The sequence below is a fragment of the Lactuca virosa genome, chromosome 8, assembly GCF_052849685.1.
Source record: "Lactuca virosa cultivar CGN04683 chromosome 8, Lactuca_virosa_CGN04683_v6, whole genome shotgun sequence".
NCBI classification, from domain to species: domain Eukaryota; kingdom Viridiplantae; phylum Streptophyta; class Magnoliopsida; order Asterales; family Asteraceae; genus Lactuca; species Lactuca virosa.
This window is the reverse complement of record NC_136433.1, coordinates 196,353,769-196,381,606: the sequence shown is the minus strand read 5'-3', so window position 1 is coordinate 196,381,606 and position 27,838 is coordinate 196,353,769. Positions and strand designations below refer to the sequence as shown.

Below are 27,838 nucleotides of genomic sequence, written 5' to 3'. Positions count from 1 at the left end.
ATGTACCGACTAGCAAGTACGATTTATCATTTTTATTTGTTGTCTGTGATTTTTCATTTGTTTTGAACTTAACATGGGTAAATGATGGGGTTAAATAATTAAACAAGTGTTATACATCATTGCCATCACTATTTATGGAGTATTGGTATTGGAATTTAATTTAATCAAGGTAGCACCACATGTAATTACATGCTCTCAAAACTTGTTTACTTTAGTCATTATGAAAATTATAGGACCATTTGTCCATTTGTACTTGCTAGAATATTTTTAATAGAAAAATAACTTTTCTAACATATTTCACTTGTTAAATACTTCTTAGTTAAAAGGATTCTACTACATTGCGAATGACTTACAATTAAGGGTACTAGCCGTCAAGTTCTATACTATTCACACCATAGCTTTGCTATTGTCTGTGTTACTTGCTTTTTCTAGTTAAAAAGTTCAAATATCAAATCACTTTTTGAACTTATTTGCTTACAGCGGTTTAAAATAGATTTTTGATAAGATGATATAACAAATTAATGGCTATTTATCAGAAATGATCAAACTTTTTATGTGTTTATTGAAAGAACTTCTTGCTTCAAAATGAAACCGTTTCGGAGTATGGTGGTATAGGCATAGCCTCTTAGTATCACTACTAGAAAAAAGGCTTTTCTTGACAGACGAATTACGACACACAGAAGTTCTATGACAGGCATAAAACTCTGTCATAAAACTTATGTCATATATTGTAAAATTTCAATGATTCACGACAGACAGAAATGTCTGTCATTAATTTATGTCGTATTTTAAAGAGTAAATTAAATTGCTTTTTATCCTTTAATATTACAAGAAAAAGTTAAAATTAAAAGGATACATAATGTAACTTAATAGAAAAATGTTTTTGAAAATTAAAATTCAATCCAAAGAAATCTAGGAATAATTAAAAATTTTATGATAATATAGAATAATTTATTATATAGATATTATCTTAGATGGATATATAATTTTAATACAGGGTATTTTTGATAAAGTTTGATAGAAGCTATATAGTCCTTATTTGTTAAAAGATGCAAGGAAGAAAAAAAAGTTGTACGTTTTAATTATAGTTGTCGGTGACTATCTTGACTATGTAAGGAGAATGCTACGAGTGTCATCCTATGGATAAAATGACTATCTATTTAAAATATGTAAAACGAAAAAAGGTACTGTGAAGATGGAGGATGGTCCATAAGTTGTCTAAATTATATTGAAATCCTTTAATATATATCCAACACAGTCAACTAAATAAAAAGTTACATCTTTTACATCGAACCTATATTGATCCATTACTTAACTCTTTTAACAATGCACAAAGAAATGTTCCAAAAAAAGATATGACTTATAAAATAAAGGACTAAACTTGGGTCACGATGAAATTCACGTTTGCAACTCATATTTCCATATATCTTCCTTTGAAGAATATATCATATCTCAAGGGACTGAAAAGGGAATAAAAGAGAAATAAAAGGATTGTATCATACATTGTAAGATTGGTGGGGCTTCTTATTGTAACAATTCACTGGAAGGCTCAGACACGATGATACCCTCAAATCTCGTATTACCATTCATAATCACCTCACCATTTCCATCAAATCAAAGAAAGCATCGATCGATTAGGGTTTCCCCGCTCAAGAAATCAACTCGTTGCCTCGCTATTTCCATCCTCGTTCGCCACTCGCCGACTTTCCACTACCCCACCGGTCACGCCATTGTCATTCATTCCACCGATTCTTGAATCACAAAGGCTTTTGCTTTACAGTTTGAGTAAGAATCGTAAGCAATGGAGGTCGCCGCACCTATTGTTGATGACGGGAAGGCTCGCAGCGATATCTTGCTTTTTAACCGTTGGACCTACGATGACGTTCAGGTTATCTTCTTAAACGATTAATCCAAATTCACCGGTATCAGTAGATGTTTGTTTGTGTAAAGTGTTTCAGTATCCATGCTTCCTGTTAAATTCTTCAATGGTTGTGTGAAATTAAGCTCAATGTATTGTGATTCTAGCTCACGAACATCAATCTTGATCTGGTTGATTTAGAATAATATGTGAATTCTGTAAACAGGTTCCTGATCTTTCTGTACTGCTACTGCATCAAAGCACCCAATCTACATGCCTCACACAACTGGAAGGTACCAAGCAAGGAGGTTCAGGAAGGCTCAATGCCCAATTGTGGAGCGATTAACCAACTCTCTCATAATGAATGGGAGAAACAATGATAAAAAGGTCGTGGTTGTTCGCATATTCAAACACGCAATGGAAATCATCCATCTGTTAACCGATGCTAATCCCATTCAAATCATCGTAGATGTTGTCATCAACAGGTACACAATCAATCACCTTCTACAGTTTCACTCTACTTCTTTTCAACCATCCTTACATTTCCAGTAGTATCTCGGCCTGTGATGAAGCAATGGATAATTTTTCATCTCTGATTACTCAGAAAACTCATGTTGATATGAGTAATAACCGAGCTAGATTGGAGATACTCCTTAATTTCGTTAATATGGATATTAGTTACTACTAACACATACTTCGTTTTGGAATATGCAATTAGTGTTTTTACTTATTAGCTTTCCTTATTTAATGCAACCTGACATTTGACATTTCTTACAGATTATGGATTTGGAGTAGTCAATTCAAAGGTGAAGATAATCCATGTGACTAGAGTAAGTGACATGGATCCTTAGTTCCTTACAAATGGTCTAAATCAAAATGGAGATGCGTAATGGTACTTCACATGTCAACCTCATAACTAGTTTTATTATTTTATACTTTCATTCTTTAAATTTCAAACCCATTTCAACAGGTGAGGTGGGATGAAGATGTTGGTAACAACAATCATGAATGAATCTCTCAATGAGAGATTGATCTTTCGGGTGTATCTGTCCCACTTTTAAGCATTCATCCTTCTCTAAGATTCAAAAAACTCCAGTCCTCTGCAACTGACACAGGTCCTCTACAACATTAAAACCAATATTAAAATTAGTGTAAACTGTTTTAATCATATTTATTATACTATTTGAAGAAGTAGGTTTTTGCAACTGACACAGGTCCTCTGCAACATTCAAGTCTTTACAAAAGTGATGCCTTCTCTTTTTGCTCCAAATTTTGAAGACCTCTTTATAAACACTTCATATGCATATCAAGTCAAATCTCTAAAACTTGAGATCCTTTCTTCCATTGCTACAGATGAATCAATCTCAGTTATCTTTCAAGAATTGCAGGTAGTTTTATTAATATATTTTAAAAAAAGATTAGATTGAATATAATTTGGGATCCAAAACCATCGAGTTATGTTTGAATATTCTATAGTGCATTGGAAATCTCAATTCTCACACTCCATTTTTGCCTTAATAGTTTCATATCCGGCTCCATAATCCCTTATTTCTTCTTCTCCCTCTTAATTCTCAGCGCAGAAAAGAAAATAGTACTTGTTTGGTGGCACTGGGAACAGATGATGGTGAAGTCTTCACCATTAATGCCACTTCTGCAGAGTTAAAATGGAAATCTTTTGGACATCATCATAGGTATGGTAGGAAAAATAATAAGATGACCATGATCATAAATTTTCTGATTATTGATGGTTAAAATAACCAAATTTGGAGTAATACTTGAAGCTCAGAACTTTTCCATGTGCAGTAGAATTGCTGCTCTTTCTTTTGCAAACAAAGGGCGTAAACTTTGTGCTATAAGTACAGATGGAACAACATGCGAAATGAACTCTAAAACTGGTGAACTGTTAAAAGAAATGAAAATCTCAAATAAACTTATCTCTTCATCTGTATATATTTTTCTGGCGAGTCTTCCCAACACATGGTCCTTAAATTGTCTTAAACCTTTTTCTTATAAGGTTTGTTTTCTTGTAATGATAGATGATAAAATATTAGCTGCATCAAATACCAAGATCAGAGTTCTCACCTTAGATGATGGAGAAGAACTACTTAAGTTTTCCACAGATGCTGTATGTTCCTACCTTTTGTATGCACATTTTTAAAGTGATTAGTGCAGTTCTGATGATTTTTTTTTACTTTTCTTTAGGGTCCTGTGAATCATATGTTTATGTTGGATGATACAAACACCATAATTACATATGTATTTGGTGACAAGAATCTGCATGTGTGGAAAAATGGATAAAGTCAACAACCATTAGTTGCAGGAGACTATGCATCGAGTACAATTATTCCAGCTTGTAAAGTTGTGATTGACGTATCAAATGCTGCAAAAGATTTGATTGATTTATCGAAATCCCGATAATACCCTTTACATGCTTCCATCAACCCCACAAGCACTGTTGGAGGCAATGGGTGGCTCTACTGGACCTGATGTTGTCATTGCTGCAAAAAGAATGCTGCCCTTTTGACTGCCTGAGTTGGTGCCCGAGACCCCTCCGCTATTCCTTCTATTTGTCGTGTTTCTGCTGCCCTTCAATATCCTGCAGGTGTGTGTGTGTGTTTGTGTGTGTTAGACTGATGTGAAATTACTAAAATACCCTTGGTTAATTTTAAGGGTTGGAAGGTTCGGATGCCGGCTTAGCATCGGTGTTGGAATCGATGGAATTCTGTTTGAAGTTGCGGGGTTCAGAAGCTTGTGTTTTGGAGGACTTAGCCAAAGCTATCAATCTGGTGCATATCAGGAGGGATCTTGTGGAAACTGGTCATGCGTTGCTAAACCATGCTTATCACAATCTACAAGAATACGAAAGGTATGAGGGTGGAACTGGAATCTGTGATTCCGACGGAATTGGAATATGTGATTCCATTCCAATGCTAAATAAACGGAGTTTAATTCTATCTCAAGGTGGAACCAGAATTAGTGATTCTAATGGAATCGGAATCTGTGATTATGTTGGAATCAGAATCTATGATTCCATTCCACTGCCAAATCAACGGAATTTAATTATATCTGAAGGTGGAACCAGAATCAGCGATTACGACAGAATTGGAATCAGTGATTCCGACGGAACCAAAAGCTTACAAAATTCAAATGAAAACCAAAATTGCAAGAGAACCTTTTGACATTATGGTTAGTGTAATGGAATGTATTTTTGTATATGTATGATATCTTATTTTGCATTATTAGACATTAAATGTGTCATTTAGTTTGTTTAATATTTGGTACAAATTAAGAATATATATATATATATATATATATATATATATATATATATATATATATATATATATATATATATATATATATATATATATATATATATATATATATATATATATATATATATAGCGCCATGACATACAAAATATGGCGTAAAACTATGTCAAAAATCATGTCGTATAGAATGTCATAAATGTTTGTCATAATTGCAAGAATGTTACAAATTACGACATACAAAGCCAATCGTAAATGTATGTCGAAAACGCGTGTCGTGTATGTATGTCGTAATTGTGGGTCATAAATGTCTGTCGTAAAATTTATGACAGGCCAAATGCCTGTCATTATCCTTTATGACATGGCTTTCAATGACAGACATTTGTCTGTCATGTATAGGCATTTACGACAGACAATGTCTGTCAAGGAAAGCCTTTTTTCTAGTAGTGTATGGGAAAATGGGTATGTCAGGGTTCGATCCTTGGTACTAACATGAATTGGAGTATTAACACTAACACCTAACCAGTCAAGCTGCCATTCAAAAAAAAATCGATAATCTCATCTCTATAAAAATGTATTTGAAAAAAAAATCATTTTTTCTTTTTAAACCGGGACATGTCGAGTGTCATTGGGTTTTCAAGAAAATGACATCTTTTTATGATGCTTTATCTACTTTTGTTAACAAAAGTTTTTTTTTACCTTGTCGTTAGATATAAGATACACATCAATATTATGGAATTCGAAATACATATTTTGAATTTTAGACGCTGTAAGGTATATTTTTAATTTATTTTTATACAAGAAAACAATACCAAGATTGTTAGTTTGTTAAGCTTCATGATGTTGACCCCAAAATCGTCATTTGATGTGTTGTTCAAAGTCCGAGATGTCTATTATGGAATTTTATTTGGATTTCAGACTTACTTATATTCCTTATAGAGGCATACTTGTTTCAGAATCTTGATCCTTTTATATTTTGTTTTGTTGATAAATGATAATAAAAGTTAAAGCGCAAGGGATTTAAAAAGATCACCACTTACCAGGAAGGGGATTGAAAAATTGTCATATCAATGCAAATTTTTACCCTACTCTCGGTCCCAAACCTTAGTGCACCTGCTAGAAACTTGACTATGTTTTAGGGTTACTGTAACACCCATTTTCTAGAATGGTTCATTGCAGGGCATTAAGGAGTCAAAATCTTGGGTTTGGGGGAAAATCGAGCGTCACGACATGACCATAGGGCGGTCACGACGTGACAAGACAAAATGAGGAACGCGTATTTTGATTGTGGTCACGACGTGAGGAAGGCTAAATCTCAAGCCCATGATCTTTTAGGGTTTCTGTCATATTTAAACTCCAATAACTCGATTTTAGGGTTCATTATCAGACACCATCATCCTCAAACCTCATAAAACCTTAACCCTAATCCCTCTTGGTAGTTCTCGGCTCAGTTTGGTGCATTTGGTAGGTTGAAGAAGAAGAATAAGATGTTCAAGAGTATTGATCCAGCAAGGAATCATCATCATCATCATCATCCTCTTGTGCACATTCTGGACCTTTGTAAGTGTCCAAAATTCAAACTTTATGCTTCTAGGTTGCTAGATCTAAGTCTTTCTCCCTTTATCTTCAAGTTTGAGCAAGTTAAAGTGATGGGATTCCATAATGTTGGCAAATTTATGGATCCCTGAAGTCATTTAGGTGTTATATGGTTCATATACGAAATTTAGTTGTGAATTGTGAGCCTTGTTTGAGTTTTGGATTGTTTTTTAGATTTTTGACCTAGGTGGGTTATAGGACATGCATGAGGCATGCATGTCCATAAAGTTGACATTTTTATGAATCTTTGGTGTCCCTATCAGCTTTTTGGAAAGTGGGAGTTGAAGACTTAATGGATTAAGGACTCAAATCATTAAGTTGGTGCTTCAGGCCGTGGTCACGACGTAACATTGAGGATGTCACGACGTAACCGAGGAGGATTCCATGACAATATTGTCCTGTTATGCTCATGACGTGACCAAGGAGGGTTTACGTTGTGATGCTTATTGAACGAGTTGGTCGTGATCGAGAGGCTGAGTTGGAGTGAGACGAGTTGGAATCGGGTTGAGTGTGTTCTCACGAAGTGACCAAGGACTGGTCACGATGTAAGGGTCTGTTGTTGGTATTATTGGTTGTTGACTTTGACTTTGACCATTGACTTTTTTGGGTATGGTTGACTTTTTGTCACGATTGCTAGTCTTAGTGTGTAGACTAAGGTGAGACCTTGTATGTTTTGATAGGAGTGTTGTAGCATCTTTTATGGGGTTTGAGATGTGGTTTAACTGATTTCGTGAGACAAGTGAGTCTTCTCACTATACTATGTAGGTTGCTAGATTGTCTTTGTGATTCTTATATGAAAGATTGTGGTTGGATCACAACACCTGTATGAAAGACTGTGGTTAGATCAAAGCATTTGTATGGAAGACTATGGTTTGATCACAACACTTATTTTTCTTTGTGACTTGCTTGGAAGACCATGGTTGGATCATGGCAGCAAAGACTGTAGTTTGGCTGTAGCACAGGAAGACCATGGTTGGATCATGGAAAGAAAGACTGTAGTTGGTTTGTGGCAATAGAAGTGATTGTAAGACTATGGTTGGATCATAACATTCATATGCGTTGAAATATACCCCTAGGGTTGGGCCCATTAATATTTATGGTATGTTGTATTTTGGGGAACTCACTAAGATTTGTGCTTATGGTTTATGGGTTAAACATTTTTCAGATACTTCCAGTTCCAAAGGGAAGGGTTCGGCTTGACTGCATAGCATCCCCTTGTGATTTCCGCATCGACGATTACTAATATTCTACTCTGATGATTGTGATACATTTTTACTAGGATTGGTTTTGAAACACTTGATGTATTGATTTGAAGATCATAAAAATGAACATTTGTGCTACTATTTTTGGGACGTTACAAGTTGGTATCAGAGCCTTGGTTTGAGGGCTTCGGGCACACTCTTGGGTGTGTTTGAACTCAGAATGAGGAATTGGTAAACTTTTTTTTAAAGAAAATAAAGTTTTCTAATAAGACTTTTACAAAGAAAGGGGTTCGATGCGTGCAATCAGCCGATTGATGAGAGGATTCGCGAGTTCGTTTCGTCTGAGATCACTCGCGGTATTTTGGATGCGACTCCTGTGATGTTTTGTACCATCAAGTAGGGGATCACGGAGCTGCTGGATGAACGACTTGGGGCTTTCCGTGCTGAGATTGCGGCGGGTTGGTTGGGGGATCGAAATCGCTCTCTTTTTGGGAGTTTGTGAGCCTATCGAGCTGCAAGAGTTTAGATGATATGATTGTTAGAGCCCAAGAATAGGAGATAGAGCTGCAACTTCAGGCGAAGTGCGGGCCGGAGCAGGTTCAGACCGCATTGGGCCAAGAGAAGAGGCCCAAGACTCACGATTCGCGATCGGGGGACCATCAAGGTTGGGGTCGTTGTGCCAAGTGTGGGAGGACTCATGAGTCGAGTTGTCATGAGAAAGGAAGGGGTTGCTTCAGTTACGGCCAAGATGGTCATTATACCAGGGATTGTCATCGGGATTCGAGTCTGATTTGTCCTCACTGCAACCAGGTGGGCCACAAGAAGGCAGACTGTCTGAAGTTGATGAGTGGAGTGGTGAGGACACCAGATCCAGCTACGATGAGGATTGTTGATGGACGTGAGAGCAGGGTGGAGGATTTAGTGGCAAGGAGCCGATCTTTTTAGTTGCAGGCCGAGGTGACCTGAGTTCCATCAGATTCAGTTGCAGATATGTATCGTATACGCTTCCTTCATGCTTTTATTATTTATGCTTACGAGCATGTGGTTGTCTGTGTGAGACGTTATGTTCGGTATAGTTAAAAGGATCATAGTTTCTTTATGTATGTTTGGTTATTATATTTTAAAGAATTGTCATATGCCATTTTGCATACCGAGAGCCGTGTTTAGAGGGTATTTAGTTGAACCGGTTTCATGCTTCAATGTGGGATACATCGGTCAATGACAGAGTAAGCCTTAAGTGGAGGAAGACTGAATGTTCTACTTGAAGGAATCTGTGACATCCCCATTTTTACGGTCTGAAAAAGACTTTTTATTTATGCTTAATTAAAACATTTGTTAATGCGGAATTGATCCAAAATTATGCTTGATATGATATAATATCAAACCAAGGCATTTCATAAGAAATGTTTTTCATTCGTATTTTCAAAACTCGAGATGTCATAACTGATATAAGAAACATAAGCATAAGCGAAGACTTACTACATTTCATTACACTAACGGTTAACATCTCCTTAAATCGCTCAGCAGAAACATACATCATTATCCATATATAATTACCTGCGATGCAAAGAAACCGAGTGGTTCAGGTTGGGAAAACTAGTAAGATACATAGGGTTTTCAACCCATAATATTATAATATTTAATAATATATTCTTTAAAATTCAAATAACCTAATTACCCCACTCCCATTATTCTCACTTACTAATCCTAATATGATGATCTCGAGGGATATTTCTTAGTGGATCTTTATCAGCAAACAACTATAATTCCTAGATGATTAGGCATGGCAGTATGATAATACTTTGGGTAAACACAACAAAACGACAATACATTAGTACTTTGGATAGTCACGAAAGGCACAATAGTACAATAGTACTTTGGGTTAGCATGACAATACAAAGCTACTTTGGAATGACACGGCAGACACGACTTATTATTTCGCACAACTTTTACTAACCTATCACAACCACTATCTCACACAGCCTTATCACAACCTCTCATTTGTTATTTTGCACAACCCTTCACTACCCAATCATATTATTAAGTATGATAAATATACGATTAAATCAAGTAACAATCATATTGTAGAACTACATTAGACACAACAAAGACAGAACACATAGAAATTAAGCATTTAGAATACTTGTATCTATGTGTAAGTTTGAAAGTAATTATGCACTCACTTGACTTAGGTAGGCGACTAGTGATCTGGGTAGAGTGTCGCCTAACACCTTAGATATTTCCTTAATATGACCTATGTATGATTAATACAGAGTTTTAGTCTAATGATCCTGGTGACTAATAGTATTCTAGATTTGTCACTAATCCCAATGTCTACATCAATATCTATCAAGTAAGGATCATGCAGGCTGGACTGTTAGGAGGCAGGATCATTTCGGCATATAGATTTTCTGAAATCCAACAACCAAGCCAACGTAACCATTCTAGAAACCTCTCCCATAAGTGGATCAATCAATATAACGACTTGCAATTACTGATAAATCTTATTTATAAGTTCATAATAACAAATTATGACTATACATATAAGTTACAATGAAAGCGATAGAGTGTAGCTTAACTTACAAAACTTTTAAGCGAAAACCGGGGAAATTATACTGGCCGGACTCTGCCCTGATATCCCCAAAAGTCTCTCGACGAGGTTTACAACTTTCATTTAGACTCTATCAGCTAATTTTGACTTTATTTTTAAAGTTATATTTTTAACAGACTTAGACTGTTAAAGTCAGTTGAAAATTAATAACTCTCTCATACGATATCCGTTCTTGACTGTCTTTATATCGACGGAATCATATGGACGAGATCTTCAACTCTCATTTAGATTGATTTTCCTAACAATCAACCGATCTCTACTTCGATTTTTGAGTCGTATACTATTGCGCTGAAACTTTTAAAAATCCTAACTTCCTCTTACGAAGTCAGATTGGTATGTTCTCTATATGCATACTCGCGGTTTAATGACTACTATGACCTTCATTTAGATCTCTTAGGCTAAAAATTAATCTATCAAAAATTTACTTTTTACGTTACATAGTCGTGTAGGTTTAATCGTGAAACTTCAAAGAAGCATCACTTTTTCATACGAAGTCAGATTTCAACGTTCCTTATATGTACGAAATCATTATCATATATACAATGACTTTGGTTAAGGTTATTTATCCAAAATAAACATCTATTAGAAATTCATTTTTAACACTTATTATCTCTAAATTAACTATCCCGATTATGCGGGCATTACAAAATCAGCAGTCAGATTGATTTTGATGGTTTCAGCGCAGTACGTCGAAGGACGTTGTAGTATAAATTTATTGGATTTCTGGAATTCAATATGGTTGAGATCTTTCATGGTTGAGAGGATCAGGGAAATTGGTCAGAACGCGGGTGCAGGGTGAGTTGCTGTCAAATTCATGCTTTCAGGGTTGTACGTGTGGTCCTTGCGTTAAAAGCTTCTAGGCAAGGATCTTGTTGTAGCCGGTTGTCCCTTCTGGGACAACGAAATAGAGTTAACAGGTGCACGTGTCGCTTTGGTTGTAGGTTGTTCGAAGGTTTCATTAGCTCGTTGAACCGGTTGCTGTCTTCAGTAAGGGAAGAGTTGTCGTTCTACTATCAACCAACTTTTGGGTGTGGGTGGTACATTTTAGCATGGATTTGTTCAACTGTTGAGATTGTTTGAGGGTGTTCAAGTTGTATCATTTTTGGATGATTTGAGTATGTTGGTCTTTCAGCATGTTTGGAGCGATGGACATTACGACTTCTGGTTAATGTGTCGGAGCAGCATTATTCAGTTTTAGGAAGTGTTTCTTGATAATTTGTGATCATGAAGGATTTGTTCGGTTATTTAAAATTGGGATATTGTTTTGGGTTGAGAAGCTTTATGGTTGGATTTTTCATTGAAATGGGTTTTGATCACAAGTTGGAAATCGTGGGGTTTTGTCGTTATGGATTGTAGTCATATAGTAGAACTTGTGGAAATGTTTGAGGAATTCGAATTCTCTTATGACCAAGTAATGATAGGTGTGGATGGAAATAACCAACTAGGTGACGTTTTGGGCAAGCTAGGAATTTTTAATGGTTATGAAGTTGTTTGAGCATAGAAGATTCCAAGTGGGGAAGAATCGGGATTAATGCAAATATTTCCAAGTGCAGGTCAACTTGGAATATCATAACCAAGGGTAAGTGGATAGCCAGTTTTGATTGTGGTATGAGCTGAGGTTTATGTAAGGAATAATTCTCATTGTTCGTTCGTAACCACGGAGGCAAATGCTGAGGATTCAGGTTATCTTGTCCGAGGATGTGAAACATCGGTAGTGGTGTATTATGGGTTCGTGGCCAGGTTCAGGTTGAGGATTGTGTTAGAACCTCTCTTCCTATTCTTGTCTGATGAAGGCTTTGGGGTTCGAAACATGACCAAACGCCTGTTTGGGTTCAGCGGGTTGGGGTTTCGGCCCACGTTGATTTTGGCTCGGTATTGTGGGTAACTGGCAAGACCATAGGCTAGGCCCATGGCTATTGTAGAGGTTTTGAAAGACCACGGGTTGGCCGTAGTATCCGTTAGGATGAGTTTGGCCATTTCAGGAAGGGTTGTAAGACTGTGATGGGATCACAACCTTTGTTTGGGTGGATTCGAACTCGATATTGTTATTTATCTTCTCTGTGTTAAGGCAACATGGTTGTTAGAGCTGTAGTGGTGATTAGACTACTATAACTCCTGACTGAGGGAGATGCTCATTTGGTTATGCTAGCTTGGGTGAGACCTGTGTGCAAGTTCCGTTTGTTTAGGTTATTTTTGGTGAGATCCGTGAGCGAGGCCCGTTTGGCTATGTCGTCCTGGAGGTGCGGACCATTCAGACATTTGAGGCCATGTAGGGCATGTGGTATTGGTTGTGTGCCCCTAGGTCAGTGATGGAATGTTGGTAAGATCAGGGTGTTCTATGATCTTAATGTTCAAGTGGATTGAATGGTGTCATTGTGTATCATGAATTAGTAAGTGTATCACTCATGAGGGTGGCATAGTTGGGGCACTAGAACAAGTTGGAGTAGGGAAGCTCAGTGAACAGTGGGTTGGACCCATGTGGTAGATAGGCTAGGATAGCCTTTATCAGTTAGACTCTTGGGCAGAGTCTTGTAGTGCGACCGTGTGGGAGGTTGTCAGTCTCAACAACCGGGTAAGGATTCTGCATCCTAGTTTATTAGAAGGTCAGCGTGGAAGAAGGAAACCTTGTACATATCGAATATGCGAATTTTTGTTCATCAGAATGTGAGTTATGTATTGGTTTGGCACCAATGGTTAAGACTCGCATTGGAAGTCGCCTTTCTTTTCGAGTGCAAGGTTATCGGCATCGGTTAGTGGTCAGGGGTTCTGTTTTTCCAGTTTTCAGCAAGATAATTCAGGGTCGGAGGGGTTTGTTCGGTTTAGGTTGCGGAGTGGGGTCATTATGGATGTGGTATGGAATGGTTCTGTCTCTCAGAAAGTCAGACATAATATAGGGTTTTTAGTTTTTGGGCAGAGCAGTTGGATCTTCTTTTGCTGGTTGAGGGCAAAGTGTTAAGGTTCGTTCTTCATCAGGGTATGTAATTTCTGATACGATTAGGCTTTGATAGTAATGTTGTAAGGTGGTCGTCTATATGAGATGACTTCTTAGTCCTAATTGGAATTCAGGAAAGCAGGGTCGTCTGGGTAGCAAAGTAAGTTGAAAGCAATGATTTCGATGACGTAATCTAATTTAAGTGGGGATAGTTGTAACAGTCGTTTTCCAGAATGTTTCAGTTTAGGGCATTAAGGAATTTGGCAACTTTATGGATTCTTGAAGTCATTTGGGTGTTATATGGTTCAGATCTGGAATTTAGTTGTCAATTATGAGCCTTTCTTGAGTTTTGGATCATTTTATTGGCTTTTGACCTAGGTGGGGTAGAGGACATGCATAGGGCATGCATGTCCATAAAGTTGACATTTTTATGAACCTTTGGAGTCCCTATTAGCTTTATGTAAAGTTGGATTTGAAGACCTAATGGATTAAAGACTCAAATCATTAAGTTGGTGCTTCAGGCTGCAGTCACGACGTAACATCGAGGATGTTATGACATGACCGAGAGGATTCTGCCACTATATTTTCATGTTATGCTCACGGCGTGACCAAGGAGGGTTCACGCTGTGATGCTTACTGAATGAGTTATCTGTGACCGAGAGGCTGAGTTGGAGCGAGATGAGTTGGAATCGGGTTAAGTGCATTCTCACGATATGACCAAGGACTGGTCATGACATGAGGGTCCGTTGTTGGTATTATTGGTTGTTGACTTTGACTTGGACCGCTGACTTTTTGGTTATGGTTGACTTTTGGTTCGTTGGAAAGAGTGTCCAAGGTCATTAACTGTTGGTAATATTTCTAATAATAATATGGTCCTTTTCGGTTGCCCTTAAGACCCAAATTGAGTAGAATAAATAAAGAGGAACTTGATTTATTAATTATTATGGTTAATAATTAATTAGAAACTAATTGGAAATATATTTTGGAAATTAATTAACAATTTAATTAATTAAAGGATTGAATATTCAATTAATCAATAGTTTGTTGATCATGAATATACCCTTATGGAATTAGGGTAGGACAAAAAACACTCCATCCCAAATGGGATAAGGTGTAAATTTGGTTGTTGGCCTCCTATCCCACATGGGAAGGAGTACAAAACCTAGGAAGGCATCCAAGGCTATAAATAGGGCCTTAGAGATTTTATTCTTCCTTGCACCTTGGCTTGAAGTTTCGACAACCTTTCTTCTTCCCTCCATAGGGACGATTTCTAACCCCCTTAGGGTTTGTGAAATTGACTCTTCTCGTAGTTATTTTTACTCCACTCTTTGGTGTCATTGGGTGTGATACCATTAGAGGGATTCTGGTTTGGGTCCTCTCGTCCAAGCAACTTCATGGAGGGCAAGATCAAGATCTCGAGCATAGAGATCAACGACTACATAAGAGGTATGTTTTTCTTCTTTATGTTTTATGTTTCATAGGGTAGTTATAATTTATATTAAGCCATAGATCCTAGGATGCATGTACACTTAGGTATATCATAGTTTGATTTTTCCGCTACCTAGATTAAGTGTATGTAATGCATGGACAACCCAACAGTGGTATCAGAGCCATTGGTTCATAATTACTAGCACCCTTAATCCATATTTTTTTATAAATGCTTGTTTGAAATTGGAAAGAAGAAGAAAATTTTGAAATTGAAGAAACCTAATCGCAGTCACGTCGTGGCCACCTTCTTGTCACGACGTGATGTAGAGACCCATTTTTATACGAACAGTGAATGCGGAAGTAAGATATCTCGAGATTAATCGTGTTTTTGTAAGTATGAACATGAAGAACATATTATGAGTTCATGGAACAAGGTTAAGAACAAAGAGAGATAATAATATTAATGCATGAAGAACATGGTGGGAGAGAAACTCTCCCTGGGTGGGAGAACCCACCACTTTTCTCTCTCTCTAGATTACATTGTAAGAAGAGTAAAAGTAATCACTAACTAAGAAAAAGTGAGCTAGCTATTTTTAAGAGATGACCAACTCTCCCTTTATATAGGAGGGAGAGTATTTACACCATAAATACAATAAAGGGAAAATACAACCTAACTATCACTCATTATTTGTAGAGCATTTCCATGCTCCAACATTCTCTCCCTAAATGCTTACAAATTATGAGAGATCCAATAAGTGATACAAGGCTATAATACAGTAATCTGACTAGCAAGTGTGGTAATAAAATGAAATCAAGTGCTGAAATGTCTCTGAAACTATGAAGTGTCTGTGAAGTCTGAAATTGGCCATGAATCTCTAACAATGAAGGTCTTCGGCTTCAAAGCACAACCAATGAACCAGAAAAAATAAGATCCAAATCTTCAAACCAGTCATAATCACCCGAAGAAGGAGGTCACTATGAGCAAGTAGAAGATCCAATAAAAGAAACACTTCGGCTTAAAAATCTGAAAAACATCTCGAGTTCTCGAATCATAATACACCAAAATTCTTCAAATAATAACCTGCTAAAAATGTGAAGCATCCATAAAATGAAGTCCGGATAAAAATAGTGTGAGTCCAAGGACATAGTCCAGCAATGTCAAAAATTTGATCCAAGGACCAAAAATAAGTGGCACGTCACATCGCCAAAATAATCTTTGTCTTCAACATATAACAAATCCAAACTCGTGAAATCATAAGATCTGAACCGGATGCGAACACAAAATCATCCTGTGGTAGAGTCCGAATAATAAATAATCTGAATCGGAAAACATCGAGTAATGCCAAAAATTTGATCTGTAAGGACCAAAAATAGGTGCCACAGTGCATCATTAAATAAGTAATCGTCTTCAGAAGTCTTCAAAAATCCAAACTCAAACAATCATAGTAACCAAATCCGGATGATATTCTCTCCCTATTTTTGATAACCAATGACCGGATATCAAAAATCAACAAATCATCGGATGGAGAGTGTCGGATACCAAGAGCTAAGAGAAGCTCTCCCTAGATGTATGAAGGGTCTCGATAAGAAACGAGAAAGAGTAAAAGAGATACTCTTGCGGTCATGAGGAGGAGGGTGACATAGTTGCTGAAGTTGTGCTGAGAAAATAATCTGTTGTGCCAAAAATAATATCCAAATATCCAAATTGCGGTGTCGGAACTCTTGAAGTGGCTTCAAAGAAAATAAAGTCCAGTTGCTTAAAATAAGCAACCAAGTCATAATAATCCCATAATGTGAAGAATGCGAAACAACTTTGTTGATCAATCGCCGTTGCGGTGCACACGTCACAAAGAATAATATGAAGTCTGAATGCGGTATGGAGTAATCTTCCATAATAATCGGCATGAAATGAACCAATATGACAATCCAAGGGTGCGGTTGTAGCAAAAATTGGTGTTAAGAAAATAATTTGTATAAAAAAAATAATTGGTTTTAATAAAAAAAATTGGCATAAAAAAAATTGGCTAAAATAAAAAAATAATTAGCTAAATAAAAATTATTGGCGTTAAAAAAAATAACTGAAAAAAAAATAATACTAAAAAAACTGAATAAATAAAAAAAATGAAGTTTTAAAAAAAATAAGAGGGTTTTAAAAAAAAGGGCTGATAAGAGGGGAGGGGAGGAGAAGAAAGAAGGAGGGGGGGAGGAAGGAGGAAGGAAAAGGGAGGAGGGAGGGGCTGAAGGAGGAAGATCCGAAGTGAGGAGGGAGTACTGTAGGCATGGAGGTGTTCCGGGTCTAGGAGGACTGCGAGTCAGGGGAGATGGCTTCAGAAGGAGTGACTTGGGTGCGGATGCAAAGGAAGGCGTGACTGCAGTAAGCGAGGAAGCAGCTAAGCTGCGATAGGCGCGTTGCGGTAGGGGCGTTGCGGTCGCGGGTCATCAGTCAGGGCAGGTTGCGGTCCGAACCGAGAAGGAAGCCTGCGGTCCGAGGCTGCGGTTCGAGCCAGCAGAGATCCGAACCGAGGGCAGCATAAGAGGTTTGATTGCGGTTCTAGGGCTGCTGACCGAGGCTGCGGATGGGACCTGAGAGGACCTCGGATCAAGGCTAAGTAGGGGTTGCGGGTAGGCTTCTAAGGGAACTCCGGTAGGCAGTTTTTGGCTGCGGTTCTGGGCTCCGAGAAGGGTTGAGCAGGTGACGAAAAATATTATTTTTCCATCAAAAATGGTACCGCAAAGGCCATTTATTCATATTTTAATAAGGAAATCTTTTTATAAAGCATTTTAAGTCAACAAGTGGTCTTGGGAAGGCAAAAAGAAGAGTGTGCAGGTGGGTTTTAGGGACAAAAGGTGATGGGATTTGTCATAGTCACATGGTTTTTGCTTGGGAAAGCAAATATGAGTGAATTACTCTTTACCCAAAAGAGCAAAAAGGACAAAGTGCTTTTTGCAAACACAATATACGTCCAATATTTCTTCAATTAAAGATCTACAGCAAGAATAATGAGGAATAAAAGTCTTCATACCTCAAGAAGATTCATAAGCTGCTGGGTAAAAAACAAAAGAACACCACTTCAAGAAATAAAGAAGCCCAATATTGTGTCTTTTCTTCCAAGATTAAAGAGACTCCTGGAGCAAATTTTTCAACAATTTAGAGACCACAAAAATAATTTCTTCTCCCATTTTTCTTTATTTCTTCAACAGCAAAAATAATAATCTTTTAAGAACATCATTTTTCCAGCAACAAATAGAACGATCAGCAGCAGCAACAATTTATTTTTTTACTAAGATTTGAGTTAACCCAGAAGATAGAACTAAGAACGAACTTCATAAAAAAATTCCGGTAAGAAACCCGAAAAAAATTTCTTGCAGAAACACGAAAAAATCACAAGATAATCACCAAATGGGAGTCGTTCCCTTGAACTAATCGTGAGATCTTCAAGGTACGGCTCTGATACCAATTGTAGAGACCCATTTTTATACGAACGGTGAATGCTGAAGTAAGATATCTCGAGATTAATCGTGTTTTTGTAAGTATGAACATGAAGAACATATTATGAGTTCATGGAACAAGGCTAAGAACAAAGAGAGATAATAATATTAATGCATGAACAACATGGTGGGAGAGAAACTCTCCATGGGTGGGAGAACCCACCACTTTTCTCTCTCCTTAGATTACATTGTAAGAAGAATAAAAGTAATCACTAACTAAAAAAAAGTGAGCTAGCTATTTTTAAGAGATGACCAACTCTCCCTTTATATAGGAGGGAGAGTATTTACACCATAAATACAATAAAGGGAAAATACAACCTAACTATCACTCATTATTTATAGAGCATTTCCATGCTCCAACACGTGAGCCGCCCGAATTAGGGTTTCATTGTTTATTTTTAAATTTTCAAATTTGAAGATTTATGATATGGATTATTAACAAATTTAAATTGTATTAAATCTAAAAAATAATAAATATTATTTAATAGAGATTTAAATTTGAATATTTATTTATTGTTATTTAAATGGAGATTTAAATTAGAATATTTAATATTATTTATAATAAAAATATATAAATTTGAATATTAACCCGTCATGATATATTAATTATTATATTGCGTCCTCACAATTACTTAGAATTAATATTAGACATATAAATTTAAAGAGTTTTAAATTTACCCCTTATATATATATATATATATATATATATATATATATATATATATATATATATATATATATATATATATATATTAGAATTGTGTCTATTATATGTATAAAAAAGATACAACATGCATCCTCATATGTTTTAAATATTGATATTATCGGTCTTACCATGACTAGGCTCACCCATTTTGATGTAGGGGTTTAAGGAGGTCTCTATTATTTCTAATGAGGTCGATTTTAATATGTTTCGCGCTTACAACCCTCACCGCCCTATTGCATTTTCAAAGTGGAGTTACCGAAAGGGTTTGATAGTGATAATGGTCAATATAAAAGTATTATCAATACAAGTATAAAAAATCTCGTTTTATTAATAGAATGTGAAGCTTATATTATCCATGAAAATTGCACATTCTCTTTATATTCTATAGATGGAGCTCATGTGGTTAACCGACACTTTAATCTAGAGTATAGTTGAGAATGATATGGAAGTCACGAATCACAAGCGTAACTTGGTCCTCGAGTATAGTTGAGAATGATATCGATATCACAAATCACAAGCGTAACTTGATCTGAGGACCATGTAATTTTCCATGGTTAATTCAAAATCTATTTAATGTGAATCTTATGTTATCCATAAAATTTGCACATTCTCTTTATAACCTGTTGATGGAGCTCGTGTGGTTAACCGACACGTCAATTTGAGAGTATAAGTAGAGAATGATGTGGAACTCACGAATCTCAAGTGTAACTTGACCTGGGGACCACTCAATTTTGTATGGTTGATTCACCATCTGTTCAGTGATCTGCGGCGACTGCATCATTGAATTTAAGATGAATATAATCTGAGATTAGCATGCCATTAATAGTCAATTAATCTCAAATATCTAGGAATTTCATGGTGATCGAAATTGGAAAAGGGCTTTGCCTACCTAAATAACTTTATGGTATATTTATGACATCCCTTTACACATCATGGAGCCAAATATGAATCCTAGTCTTCTTAAATGATTTTATTTAGGGTAATTATTTTCTAAGGATATGATGAAACAAACTATAATGTAAATTGATATTGAATGATGTCTATAACCTTATCCACCAAAGTCCATTGCTATGAAACCTTAAAAGGATTAGCTATTATGATGATCAATATTGTCCAAATTCGTAGTTTGGGAATAGTTCTTATAAATGAAAGGAAAGATCATGCTCTTCCGGAGGTTCTTCCAAACACTGCATTCTAATCTATCAGAAAGAGCAGTTATCAAGTGTACATTGTAAACTGTCATATTGAAGTATAATGGAATTTCCTTGATTTAGGAGTTGACTATGGTTAATCAACTAGCTGACATGTAAATATAATCAATTCATTCTGATTTTGATAAGAAAAAATTTTAATGTCCATGAAGGAGTTGTGTAGCATGTTGAGGTTTCCTTTTGGAACTAACATGGCCAATCATAGAAACTCAAACTTCAAAACACTCCCATATGTTTACTATCATGAATAGAAGTGTCAAGATGAAAATTTCCAATTGCCAATGGGTTAAAAGGCGATTAGTGTTGGTATACCTAATCTAGGCCCAAATGCCTAGGACAAAAAAGGCTTTTCCTGAGACATGTTCTGATAACTATTCGTTTCCATAACAAGAAAGGACTAAGAAAGCATACATGCCTAATATATATTTTGAAGTGAAAGGACTAAAACAATGAGAAAGTAATTTGATCATGGATTACGAGCCCATGCTACTATCCATAAGATCAAAAGACAACTAGTTCTCCCATGTTTGGTCTTCAATCAAATATATAAATTTATAATGTCATTAGAACATTACCTCTAAACCTTCAATATTTTACTAAGGATTAAGTACTGACATTTGCAAGAATATGCAGTGACTAAAATGAAGTAAGAAGACTAAAGCATGAAAAAGATAATTTAATCGTGAATGCCAAGCCCTTGCTATTGTTCATAGGATCAAAAGACAACTCTTTCCTAAATGTTTAGTCTATGGTATTGTAATTGAAATTGTTTATACTATATATCATGAGATAGTCCTAACTTATTTAACATGTTAAAAGAAAGTCGTGAAATCTATGAAGCAAGTACAGTAACAATAGTTCAAAATTCAAATATTTGAATGAGATGTATTATTGTGCGGATATCAATTGAAATTAGTTTAACTAATGGATCGTACAGATTAACCATAATAAGTACTTATTTATATACATCCAAAAGGTTTGGGTGAAATGTATTTTTAGAATCATAGTCTTGGATACATAAGTGAGAAGCGCATTACCAAGTATCTAGTTGGATCGGATTTTGGATATCATTTGATCATAAATCTCATGATAAATGCAAATCATGTTTAACAAGATAGATGATGAATACATCACTAGGTGATGTGAATATCTGTTGGAATTAGTTTGTACTAATTGACCGTTCAGATTAAACCACGATACATGGTAAGACCAACTTCATATGGACATGAGTCTGGAACCTTTTAGGTGTTTAGATCTCTCATAAAACAAAGTTATGAACCAATTGGGCAATAGTATAGGATAATGATCATCTCATTGAAAACTTTTTCGATCATCTAAGGAATTGTGAAAGAGTCTCACAAGCTATATCGACCCGAAACACTGCCACACAGAGTGTTAGTTGGATAGAGAAACAAATCATTCATCTAAGGAATTGTGAAAGAGTCTCACAAGCTATCTCTATGCTTGCTAACAGTTCATGGATTGTACCAAGAATAGTGTTATCAGAAGTCCTTTGGTCTTGTACCAACTTAGAAGGTTCATGAAACACTCTATGCTATGTGAAGTGAGTTTCACTCCTCTTTTGCACAAATGGAAGTCTATGATTATGAGGCTTACGCTCGTCATGAAGTGCTCGACAATTAAAGAATTAGAATAGATATGTGTTATCTCATTAGATAACCCATAAAGCATTTTGGATATTTGTTTAACAAACCTTCTGAGAACTAAGCATATGTTGCTCGAAGGGCAGTATTCTAAGAGAGGGAATTGATATCCATAAGGGCTAGTAGGAACCATATTGATCTTGATGAGATTCGAGAGTCAATCAACAAAAAACCTAAAGTTAGACCTAGCATTCAATTCGATATTGAAAGAGCTATTGAGGAAACTGAAATATTTCCTCTTTTTCCTTATAGATTTGATAGAGGACGACATAGACCTATTTATATAAGTGTTTATATTACTAAGGTATATGTGTCACTGGTAGATAGCAATCAGAGTGTACCATCTATCGAAAGTTGTGGTAGACTCTAAAGGCTAAAAATGGAAGGAGGACATGGAGAGCGAGATTCAGTCCATGTATGTTGAAACTTGGTAGATCAAGCACTTGGCCTTAACCATTAGGCGTAAGTGGATCTTCAAGAAGAAACAAGCATGGATAGCAACAAACACATAATCAAACCAAGATAGGTTGTGCAAGATATGTAAGCTTGATAAGTTCATTTTTAGTCTGAAACATGCATCTCGCAATTGTAGTTTTGTTTCAATGAGAAAGTTCAAAAGGTTTGAATTTCGAGAAATGAAGATGAGCCATATATATATATATATATATATATATATATATATATATATATATATGTCAATGCTAGTAGGAGCATTTTTACCATCCTTGTGTTCTATATTTACGATGTACGATTCATAGGAAACTATGTTCTAACTTAGAAAGTGTAAAAGATTGGATTGGTATGGGAATTGCTTCACTATGATATACATGGTAGATACAAAACACGTATATATTATAAGGATCTATGGAGATAGATCAAAGTGATTTGTTGGATTAAGCCAAAGTACATGGACTCTTGAGGAAACTGAACATACAGAACTTGGAAAGGTTCGTGCTTAATATATGTCATGACATGTACCAGATCTAATGCTTTGTATGCTTTGAACATGACAAGTTGGATTAGATCAATTTGGTAAGAATCAATAGATCAATATCAAGAACATTCCTAAGTGTCCTAGGAGGACAGAGGAAAGGATATTCACAGTATGGAAGAGATCATTATAAAGGTTACATTGATGCTATGTTCCATACTGATAAAGACGATTATGTTCGCAGTTGGAATTCATGATTTTACTGAATGGTGAAGTATTAGCTTGGAAGAGTACAAAGTAATACACCATAGTAGATTTAAGAACAAACTTAGAGTATATTGTAGTTGGTTAAAATTACAAAGAAGACAATGTCACTAAAAAATATTTATTAGTGACATATTTGTTGAAATTCAATCATTGATGGTCCTTCTGAAGGTTCTTGTGACTATAAGGGTGAACTTACCTTGAGTATGGATCCCAAGTCACACAAGCTCACAATATACATACTAAGTACTTACCAACACATGTGATAGTGAATCAAATGTAAAGACATCATAGTCAATGAGTCATATTGAAAGATAATCTTGTCGATCCATTCCCTAAGACAATGTCGTTGACTAAGTCTGACATTCGGACAAAGTTGAGAGGCATTAGATTTGCAAATGAATTGGCTTAAACACTTTTAGTTTGTTTTATAAACATGAGAACTTAAGCAATATAAGTCTTTATTCGATTTGGCGATTATTAGGTGGAGATCTTAATATATGATGGAGATCATTCATTTTAATTAGCTTCTTACTGTGTTCTCCTTTTACATGTTTAGAACCCATTTCCTAAGTATTAATTTAGTTAAACGTCCACAGTCGGTCATACTCTTGGAAGTAAGTAGTGATTCAAGACTGTCATGAGTATTGGTGGATTGTCCATAGTGATTGGGCATAACATAGAGATTGAGCTAACACTCATGAGTACTTAATAGAGATTCAAGTATGGACCAACCCGTGCTTAGAGATTACTTCAAACCAAGATACATGTAGGGTTTGCTCTATGATTCTGTTATGCCTTGGTTTCGTCCAACGCTATCCGTAACTGGTAGTTATAAAGGGTATGTCCATGTGTGACATGATGAAGTATACAAAAACTTTGTAGTCGAAGTTTATTTGTTCCTTATCCCTTAACAGGAGAAGCTATATATATGGGTCCCCTCGATGATTTGGTGCTGAAATGTAAAGTGATTGGCCAAGCCCTGACTGAAATTGATGTGTTTAATTTAGTAGTTAGATGTATTCGTCACAAATCTATATCGGGAAACATAATCTTGAATTATGGGATTAACCATTATCCATGTCTCAAGTTCATACAAATATCTAGAACACATGGAGATCACTTATCTAAGGGCTGAATCTTGATTAGATCAAGAGTTCGGTAGTTGCATTGGATGGCTAATTCTCTATTGATTATTGGAGAAGTATTGGTTATCGTATAGTTGATGACTTGTCCAAGTGGGAGACTGTTGGAAAGAGTGTCCAAGGTCATTAACTATTGGTAATATTTCTAATAATAACATGGTCCTTCGGGGTTGCTGTCAAGACCTAAATTAAGTAGAATAATAAAGGATAAATAGGTTTATTAATTATTATGGTTAATAATTAATTAACTAACTGGAAATATATTTTGGCAATTAAGTAATAGTTTAATTAATTAAATGATTGAATGTTAAATTAATCAATAGTTGGTTGATCATGAATATTCTAGATTAAATTTAATTATTAGGGTTGGACGAAAAACACGCCATCCCACTTGAGATAAGGATTAAATTTCGTTGTTGGCCTCATATCCCACATGGGAGGGAGTACAAAACCTACGAAGGTACCTTGGCTTGTGTTGAAACAATAAAATAAAGATCGATAGATTCAAAACAGATTAGAAGAATCAAACAATAAGAACAAAGATTGAATGTGATTGAAAAGGTGTTGAATGCTTAATTATCAATATCTTAGAAGAGTTCGATAGAACTGTTGGGTTTTGAGCACTATAACACTCCTACGGTGCACATGCAACCTTAAATGCTTTAGATTTATGTTTTCTCTAATTATACATACATATTTTCAATTTGCCAAAGCATATATCCTAACTAGCATACAAATTGTCAAATGAACAATACAACTAGTTAGATGACTTACCTATTAGAAGGACTTGTAGTTCTTGACCTTTGAAAGCTTGAGCACCTCAAGTGTGATGCCTCTAATGGTTCACAAACACCAATATGCAATAGGAGGCTTGAGAGAATAAGTTACATGCACAAAATCAATATCACTCTACAAGAATGTTGTGGCTAATGGTGTGTCCGATTTTGGCCGTAGGGGGGTTTATTTATAGTGTGGCAAATGCTAGGGTTATACTTTGTAAACCCTAATGACCTTTCATATTACTTAGGATCCATGGGTTGACCTCCATGGACTATCCATGGATTATTGGTTTAGCCCATCCTAAATAACCATGGATCATTAGTCCACACTATTATGGGTTGACACAATCAATCCCCATATATTTAATTAGTCTCTTTTGATCACAAAATTAATTCTTGATCAATACTAATTAAATAATATGATTTGATATTAATATATTATACTTGTAATATATTAATAAATCATAAATAACCTTATTCTCAAAAGTCCATCCTATCAAATTGCACTGGTGAAGGAAACCCAAAAGGACCATGCTACAATCGGGTCAAGTACATACCAGTTATAGTTATGGGCTTAGACACCAAATCCAACAGTCTCCCACTTGGATAAGTCTAATAACTATAGCTGCCAATGCGACTTCTGGATCCGACTTAGCAATCGTAAGCTTTCAAAAGCCGTTGTCGAACTCTGACCTTGTCAGTGACGCGTCCTTCAGATAAGGGATCATATACTCCTCTGTTCTCAAGATATCTATGCGGACAAATACATGGAACATAGTCATACTTATTATCCTGCAATTTGTTTCCCGATTTCCAATTCGGCTGACATAGAACATAACTGAACACATCAATTTAGTTCTGACCAGGCCCGGCACATAGTCAAAACAAAATTATCGAGGGGCCCAAGATGTCGCTTTTAATCCTCTTAGGATAAAAGGAACAGATAAACTTCGACATTATATGCTTGTACTAACTACTCATCAAATCATGCACAACGACACGTTTTATAACATCAAGTTACTGATGCGTTTTCATGCCATCAATGCACAACCAAATTGTAGTCAACAACGCATATATCTTGGTTTGAAGATTATATGATATTATCATCTCACAATTACTCGTGATAAATTCCATGAAGTAATTCGGGTGAGCGCGGGTTGAATCCAATACTCAAATCTTATTTTAGGAGCACTCATGAATGGTGTAGCAAACTTTTGCTATGTCTAACTCCTTAAACAATCTACAAGCCAACTCATGACAGTCTTCTTTCATACTTACTTCCAACGTATGACCGACTATGGATAGTTTGAATAATTTTATTATTCTGGAAGTCAAAACATGCAAAGTGCAACAATAGTAAATAATTGACACAAGACAGTAACTTTACTTATAAATAAAACCCCTTTTATTTAATCATCAAATGCCAATTACAATTTAGCTATTACAAGTTTCGATTTATCTAACCACTAAAACTAATATCGTCCGTTAGCCCAATGCCCCTTGCATGCTGCAAGTGCTTAACCCTAGTCAATCCCTTTGTAAGGGGATCTGCTGGGTTGTCCTCTGACGATATCCCCTTTACCACGAGGTGTCCTTCTTCTACTTGATGTCTTGTGAAGTGGTACTTTCTGTCGATATGCTTGGATCTACCATGATCTCTCGGTTCCTTGGTTAAGGCAACCGCCCCTTCATTATTACAGAAATTTTCCATAGGCTCCTTTCTGGATGGAATGACTCCAAGGTCTCCGATGAAGTTTTTCAACCATATCGCCTCCTTCGATGCTTCGCTTGCTGCTATGTACGCTGATTCGCACGTTGAATCAACTATAGTCTCCTGCTTGGAACTTTTCCATGTTACTGCTCCTCCATTCAGGGTAAACACCCAGCCCAACTGAGAGCGGAAATTATCTCTGTCGGTTTGAAAGCTGGAGTCACTATACACTGTCACTCTCAAGTCATCACTCCCACCGAGGGTAAGGACCCTGTCCTTACTCCTCCGCAAGTACATAAGAATTTCTTAACCGTAGTCCAATTAGCTTTACCAAGATTCCCTTGATATCTGTTGACCATGCTCAAAGCAAAGGCCACATCAGGGCGAGTACAAGTCATAGCATACATGATCGAGCCAACTGCAGAAGCATATGGTATTCGACTCATCTCTGCTATCTCAGCCTCTGTACTCAGACTCTGAGTCGAACTCAGTTTGGCATTGCCTTTGATAGGTAAGTCACATTTCTTGGAGTTCTCCATGCTAAAACGCTTCAACACCTTGTCCAAGTATGTACTTTGACTAAGTCCTATTAGTCTTTTACTCATGTTTCTCAATATCCATATCCCTAGAATATAAGCAGCTTCTCCGAGGTCCTTCATAGCGAAACACTTCCTAAGCCAGGACTTAACCTCCTGCAAGGTTGGGGTGTCGTTTCCTATGAGCAGTATGTCATCTACATACAATACCAGAAAGCTTACTATACTCCCACTAGCTTTGACATATACACAGGCCTCATCCTCGCTTCTCAAAAATCCAAACTCTTTGACTTTCTCATCAAAACAAAGATTCCATCTGCGAGATGCTTGTTTCAATCCATAAAAGGATTTCTCAAGCTTACACACTCTATTAGGGTACTTTTCATTGACAAAACTCTCTGGATGACTCATGTAAACATCTTCAGCCAACTTTCCATTAAGGAAAGTGGTTTTGACATCCATTTGCCATATTTCATAATCATGAAATGCAGCTATGGCCAACATA

The 27,838-nt window shown here is 36.2% G+C and overlaps 1 protein-coding gene across 2 annotated transcripts; it reads left to right on the top strand.

Annotated features, from left to right (window-relative positions):
* Positions 1-2,640: 2,640 nt before the first annotated feature.
* On the top strand, positions 2,641-5,130 carry LOC145133529 (AP3-complex subunit beta-A-like). Of its 2 annotated transcripts, XM_079068465.1 has the most exons (8): positions 2,641-2,750; positions 2,829-2,973; positions 3,054-3,246; positions 3,434-3,549; positions 3,662-3,818; positions 3,895-3,983; positions 4,061-4,460; positions 4,529-5,130. In XM_079068465.1, exons 3-6 carry the CDS (start codon positions 3,106-3,108, stop codon positions 3,907-3,909), a joined length of 429 nt encoding a protein of 142 aa, XP_078924591.1. In that variant the 5' UTR covers positions 2,641-2,750; positions 2,829-2,973; positions 3,054-3,105; the 3' UTR covers positions 3,910-3,983; positions 4,061-4,460; positions 4,529-5,130. The 2 variants fall into 2 exon arrangements, with proteins under 2 accessions (XP_078924591.1, XP_078924590.1); XM_079068464.1 differs by having other exon boundaries at positions 2,829-3,246.
* The last annotated feature ends 22,708 nt before the right edge of the window (positions 5,131-27,838 follow it).